Source organism: Solanum stenotomum, chromosome 12 (genome assembly GCF_019186545.1).
Source record: "Solanum stenotomum isolate F172 chromosome 12, ASM1918654v1, whole genome shotgun sequence".
Classification (NCBI taxonomy): Eukaryota; Viridiplantae; Streptophyta; class Magnoliopsida; order Solanales; family Solanaceae; genus Solanum; species Solanum stenotomum.
Window position 1 is genome coordinate 40375238 of NC_064293.1, and position 7608 is coordinate 40382845.

The 7608-nt window shown below is 28.0% G+C and overlaps 1 protein-coding gene across 1 annotated transcript; it reads right to left on the bottom strand.

The window, feature by feature from the left end:
• Positions 1–3545: 3545 nt before the first annotated feature.
• LOC125849508 (transcription factor DIVARICATA-like) lies at positions 3546–4849 on the bottom strand. Its single transcript, XM_049529596.1, has 3 exons — positions 4768–4849; positions 4608–4716; positions 3546–4062 (listed from the first exon to the last, which is right to left on the bottom strand). Exons 1-3 carry the CDS (start codon positions 4847–4849, stop codon positions 3546–3548), a joined length of 708 nt encoding a protein of 235 aa, XP_049385553.1.
• Between the last annotated feature and the right edge of the window lie 2759 nt (positions 4850–7608).

Sequence of the window (7608 nt, forward strand, 5' to 3'; positions counted from 1 at the left end):
CCAATTCAATTTTTTTTTTTACCTATCCATGATAAAAATATATTTCTAACTTTTGTATAATCTCAAGTAAAGTTATGAAATGTTCGTGTGTTTAAATTATTTTTGAAGGTTGGGATCTTATAATTGAGATACCGGGACCCTTTATTTAGTAAAAAAAAAAGTAAGTAATAACACAAGCTAAACGATTAAGCTTTTCTCCAAAAGCACTTGTGCAACATTAATCAAGAACAGAAAATTGCTTTAATATTAAAAAAAAAAAAGTGTTTTCGAAATACATTAGTTATACACAAATTGCTAAACATATTTATGATAACATAAGTAAAAAGTAACATTGGGAGTAATATTAAGTAGTACTTCTTTTGTCATGTTTTTGTGTGCAACTTTTCTTTTTAATCTATCGTTAAGAAAATAATATATTTATTTAAATGATAATTGATCTAAGGAGTTGTTGCCACAGTAGTAGTTGTTGTTGTCGTCGTCGTCCTTCTAGAATTAAAGGTGACAGTTTGAATGTCATTGATGTTGGGGTGACGACGATCTATTGGAGTCTTACTAGTATGACGAGAGAAGCACTTTTGAACATGACTGACCATCTGAGTTGATGTCTTCGGAACAACATAGTGTCTTGAGATGCTCTTCCAATCTCCTTTCCCAAATTTGTTCAGTCCCATGAGTAACAACCTATACATACCATGCCATGTGATTAAAAAAATCATTTTAAAAAGAGTAAATTGGAATAAAGTTTATAATAAAAGATTAATTTTAAAGAATTTAAGTTTATATGTACCAACAAGCTAAGCCAGTTTTACATGTTGTAGTAGGTGACTTGTTTTATTTCAAGATTTATCAAAAATAATGATTGAAATTCGCTATATCAAAATTAGAGTATTAATAATATCTACATGCATACAATAGAAATAGCTGAAATCTATCACAAAGCAACAAATAAAATTCATGACGAAAAAAAAAATTATTATGGCTAAATCATTTTACATGTAGTAGGAGAGGTGACTTATTTTGTTTCAAGATTTATCGAAAATAACAATTGAATTTTCACTATATCAAAATTAGAGTATTAATGATATCTACATGCAGACAATAGAAGTAACTGAAATCTATCACAAAACAACAAACAAAATTCTTGACGAAAAAAATATTTATTTTGGCTAAGTCAGTTTTACATGTTGTATTGGGGGAGGTGACTTATTTTATTTCAAGATTCATCGACAATGACGATTAGACTTTCGCTATATCAAAATTAGAGTATTATGAGATCTACATGCAGACAATAGAAGTAACTGAAATCTATCACAAAACAACAAACAAATTTTTTGACCAAAAAAATATTTATTTTGGCTAAGTCAGTTTTACATGTTGTAGTTGGGGAGGTGACTTATTTTGTTCAAGATTCATCGAAAATGACGATTTCTCTATATCAAAATTAGAGTATTATGAAATCTGCATGCAGACAATAGAAGTAACTGAAATCTATCACAAAACAACAAACAAAATTCTTGACGGAAAAAATATTTGTTTTGGCTAAGTCAGTTTTACATGTTAGTAGGGTAGGTGACTTATTTTGTTTCAAGATTCATCGAAAATGACGGTTGAATTTTCTCTATATCAAAATTTGAGTATTAATCATATCTACATGTAGACAATAGAAGTAACTTGAATCTATCACAAAATAACAAACAAAATTCTTGACGGAAAAAATATTTATTTTGACTAAGTTAGTTTTACATGTTATAGTATGGGAGGTGACTTATTTTGTTTCAAGATTCATCGAAAATGACAATTAAATCTTCGCTATATAAAAATTGAGAGTATTAATGATATCAACGTGCAGACAATAGAGGTAATTGAAATCAATCACAAAATAATAAATAAAATTCTTGATGAAATCAATTCGTTTTGCCCCAAACTTGATGCGTCCAATTGAAACGATTATAGTTATTAATACTTACTACTCTATCATGACTGACAACATTTTTTTGACATTTCAGGATTATAAAAAACAAATTGAGGATTTTAAAAAATTTGATGTGTATTAATCCATTGAATTTTTTTTGAAAGACTTCAGTATTTCAAAATTTAATGTGCCAATTCAAAATAATTTAGATAATACTCATTGTTCCGACACGGCTCACGACATTCTTTTGACATTTCATGTTTATAATAGAGAAATCTAATATTGATTTACAAAATTATTATCATATATAAATAAATACCAAAAAAATTTATGTATGTTTAAAGTAAGTTTTTGTGTATGGGTTAAGTTCATATTCATGTAAAATGAAATTTGAATATTTTATTTATTTATTTAGTTATTTTGTCAGTATATATTTATGGGCTTCTTTTACTTTGACCTGTCGGCCAAACTTAATTACTAGCGCCTAACATTAGATTAAATATACAAACGTATATATATATATATAAATTAGAACAACCAAAGGCGCTAAATTGTGATTATCTCTTTATTTATTTATTTATTTATTTATTTACTTGTATATGAAGTATTTATCGAATCAATTAGATATCGTCTACATACATCAATTCTCATTAATATTTGGGGTTAGTTCTATCCATTAACATGTATACTAATACTTAAATTGAATAGAATATGGCCAATTCAATATTTTTTTACCTATCCATAATATACAAAAATATTTTAACTTTTTATAATCTCAAGTAGAGTTATGAGATGTTCATGTGTTTAAATTATTTTTGAAGGTTGGGATCTTATAATTGAGATACAGGGACCCTTTATTTAGTAAAATAGTATAGTAATTCTAAGTAGTAACAGAAGCTAAACGAAGAAGCTTTTCACCCAAAGCACTTGTGAAACATTGGTTAAAAACAAAAAAAAAAATGCTTTAATATTTGAAAAAAAAAGTGTTTTCGTAATTCAATAGTTATACACAAATTGTTATTCTAAAAGTACTTTTTCAAAAAGTATTTATGACAAAATCATAGTAAAAAGTGACATTGGGAGTAATATTAAGTACTTCTTTTGTCATGTTTTTGTGTGAACTTTTCTTTTTAATCTATTTTAAAAAGAATAACATATTTATTTTTCTAAAAACTATTTTAATCTTATTATCTCCTCTTGAATAACATGATTTATTGAGATCTACTAGATATAAAAATACATTCTTCATTTTAAAAGGAGAGGCACAGTAAAACAATAAGTAAAACTCTCATCCCCACATATTTAAAATGATAATTTTGATATGTAGCATATATTTGGATTTCAGTCAAAATTTTATTTAATTTCTTAAATTATGTACTTAATTAAATAATTTATAACTACAAATTGTCTTTATTTGGAGGACAATAAATGTCATCTAAAGAGTCACTTTGTCCTCCAAATGAAGACAATTTGTAGTTGCGTTTGTGACTCGTGAGAACAAACAAAATTTTCAATTTCATATTTTATTCATTATATTAAAAAGACTCACATATTACTCAATTTTATGACTTAATAAAAACACACCAACTTTTTCTTACTCTAAAACTAGAACACAATAGATGCCCAATTCTATTTAGACTTGGGGGTAATTCCCCCTAGTAGAAGACAAGTACATAGAAAGAAAAGGGCGAGGTGACACTGGCCTACGAAGATTGTTGTTGTTGTTGTTGCTCTGTTCCATAACAAACGAGTTGCTTCCAGATGCTTCACCTCGATGATAGCTTCCAAAATTTCCATTGGAGTTGTTAGCAAAAGTCGGACCACCAAATGTATAATTAGAATGGTGAAAAGGCCTTGATGATGAACCAACTTGATAATTGTTGTTGTAAGCAAGTATGTTGTTATTGATCTGAGGAGTTGTTGTCATAGTTGTTGTTGTTGTTGTTGTTGTCCTCCTAGAATTAAGGGTGACAGTTTGAATGTCATTGATGCTGGGGCGACGGCGATCCACTGGAGTCTTACTAGTACGACGAGAGAAGTACTTTTGAGCATGACTTGCTACCTGAGTCGGTGTCTTCGAAATAACATAGTGCCTTGAGATGCTCTTCCAATCTCCTTTCCCAAATTTGTTCAGTCCCATGAGAAACAACCTATATATACCATGCCATGTGATTAAAGAAAACTATTGAAAAAAAAAAAGTAAATTGAAATAAAGTTTATAACAAAAAATTAATTTTAAAGAATTTATGTTTATACCAACAAGCTAAGTCCGTTTTAAATGATGTAGTAAGTAACTTATTTTATTTCAAGACTCATCGAAAATTATGATTGGATTTTTTCTATATCAAAATTAGAGTATTAATGATATCTACATGTAGTCAATAGAAGTTACTGAAATCAATCACAAAACAACAAATAAAATTCTTGACGGAAAAAATATTTATTTTGACTCTCTCTCTCTCTCTCTCTCTATATATATATATATATATAATAGCTGGAAAATATTTTTCTTTTTATTATTTTTTTTATTTCAAGGAAAAAAAGGTTTCACACAAAGGAGGTGTCAAAAAAACTCAAATCTAACATACAAAAAAAAATCAAATCTAACATGCAAAAAAGAAAACTTGTAAATCAGTGTGAAAACATAAAAATAAAGGTTGTATCTAAGAAAATGAAAAAAATAGAATTTAATTACGAGTGTTCTCCTTCAGTCCATGGAATTCCCCGTCGATGACGTCGTGAATGACTGATTTCGACTCGAGGCGGAGTGTCGTTGAGATTGGCCTCCTTGTCTGATGAGTTATCTTCTTGTGGCACTTGATGTTGTTGTTGATGATGATCATCAACAACATCACCAACAACATTTTTGTTTTTCGAAGAATTCTCCATTTCAACCTCTTTAAAGAGGTTTATGTAGAGGTTTTTCATTTCCTCCATGGATTTATGGGGAAATTTTGAAGCAATAAATTCGAAAAAGGTTTGCAAACCTAGGTTGTTATACCTAGAAAAAGCATTTTCAAAAACTTGTTTCTCCTCAGGAGTCCACCTATCTGTGTGTGCGGTCACCTCATGATTATCCTGAGGTGATACACCATACAGATCAATTGTTGGCTCCTGAGGGTTTGAACTTTCTAGAAATTCAGGCCAATCCATTGAAGGAAAGAGGGGGAAGGGGGAGGGGTAGGGAGGGACTTCAGTGACTTATAGCGGAGAAATGCTTCTCTTTAAGAACTCAATTGATAACTGATGTGTTAGAGAGTCACATAGTTGTGTCCTTTTATAGCTGAGAAAAGTCCTTTTAAAAGCGACCAACATTAATGCGTGATGGTGAGAAGATTTCACCCATTTATTGATCTTTGAATAAATTCTTTTATAATTAAAAACAAATTTCATTTTTAGTTGACTCAAACAAGTGTGTTTATGATATTAAGGGTGTACATAGTCCATATTTCATGTAAAAATGTATTATTATCCTTTTTCCCCTTTTAATTATTACTTCTACTTAATTAATAAGAAAAGAAAATTAATCTTTCAGGTAAATTACAATTACAACAACTACTGTTTTAGTTTGACCAAACAAATTACTGTCTTTCAAGTTGTGCAAATAAAACAAGCCATTGCAAAAGGAAAAAAAAGCCAAACTTCTTCTTGGGAAATATGTCTAAATATTTATTGCTTTTTCCTCTCTTTAGATGTCATTTATTGTACTCCAAATGAAGACAATTTGTAGTTGTAACTTCTTCACTAGACTACTATTTGCAATAAAAATTAAAACTCTTTTCCTGGTCAATTCTCACTGTAGAATGCTTGACATTTTGCACGAAACCATTTAAATCCCTAAACAAGTGAACAACCACGGAATTGAAAGGGTGGAAAGAAAAATGTCCATGAATAATTATAAATGCAATGGAAAAGAATAACAAACAATTTTACACCGAGCAAAATCGAATAAATACTTTATTGTGTTCATAGTTTAGTTCAAAAATATATTTTTTAAAAATAATTTGGCCTAAAATGCTCATATTATTATTTAATTAGGTCAATTCTCACTGTAGAACACTTGACAATTTGCACAAACCACTTAAATCCCCAAGCAAGTGAACAACCACATAGTTGAAAGGGAGGTAAGAAAAATGTCTATGAATAATTTTAAAAGCAATGAAAAAGGATAACAAATAATTTTACACTAAGCTAAATCGAATTAAATTTATTATGTTCATAGTTTGGTTAAAATGTCTTTTTGTTAATAATTTGGCATTAATTGCTTACATTATTATGTAATCATGTCAATTTTCACTGTAGAATACTTGACACTTTGTACAAACAACTTAAATTTTCAAACAAGTGAACAACCATAGAGTTGAAAGGAAGGAAAGAAAAATGTCCATGAATAATTTTAAAAGCACTGAAAAAGGACAACAAATAATTTTACACTAAGCAAAATCAAATAAAATTTATTTTGTTCATCGTTTGGTTCAAAAATGTTTTTTTTTGTTATGAATTTGGCCTAAATTGCTCATATTATTATTTAATTTGGTCAATTCTCATTGTAGAACACTTGACTTTGCACAAGCCACTTAAATCACCGAACATTGAACAATCAAAGAGTTGAAAGGGAGGAAAGAAAAGTAACCATGACTAATTTTAAAGCAATGGAAAGGGATAACAAATAATTTTACACTAAGCCAAATCGAATAAAAATATATTTGTTTATAGTTTTGTTCAAGAATATCTATTTTTAAAAAATAATTTGGCCTAAAATATTTAAATTATTATTTGATTGGGTCAATTCTCACTGTAGAGCACTTACACTTTGCACAACCACTTAAATCTCCAAAAAAGTGAACAACCACAAAGTTGAAAGGGAGGAAAGAAAAATGTCCATGAATAATTTTAAAAGCAATGGAAAAGGATAACAAAAAGAAAAAAGTCCATGAATAATATTTAAAAAAAACAATTCACTTTTTATAATATCAATTTTTGTTTAAATAAAAATTAATGATGAATTACTATGATTTTATATGTATGAAATATATTATAAGTTAAAAAAGTACAATTATTCTATTTTAATCGATAAAGCTACATTAAAAGGGGAAAAATTACTTTCTACATTTTTATAGTTAAAGAATTTTTTTTTTACAAAAAGATTAGTTTATCTAAAAGCAATATTTTATTACAAAAAATCATTTTGACCCAGTTAGTAATAATACGGATAATTTAAACCAAACTATTAACAACAAATATGTTTTAGTAAACTACTAACATATGATATTTTTGTTAAATTTTACATAGTTTAATTACCCCTTTTCACATAAGCAATAAAATAAGAATGTTCAGCTTCAACTACATTTAAACATAGAAGAACTTACCTTATACACATACAACAATAGTAATATATTGAATATGAATAGAGACAGGCAAACTATATATTCATAAACTGTTCATCAGATTAATTTGAAAAAAGTCAAAATTTTAACTTGTATGAATTACTCAAAGGCGTATGATATAATTAGTTATAATAAAAGACTAATCATTCCACGTATATATTATTATTTAAATCATCGTTTACACCGTTATTTAACATCGTAATGTGTAATGCGTACGGAGAATGATTGCCTCCGTAATATAATCGACTAAATTGTCTGTATTAGAATAACTCGAAAAAGTTAAAAAAAAAAAAAACATTTTTGAATTAT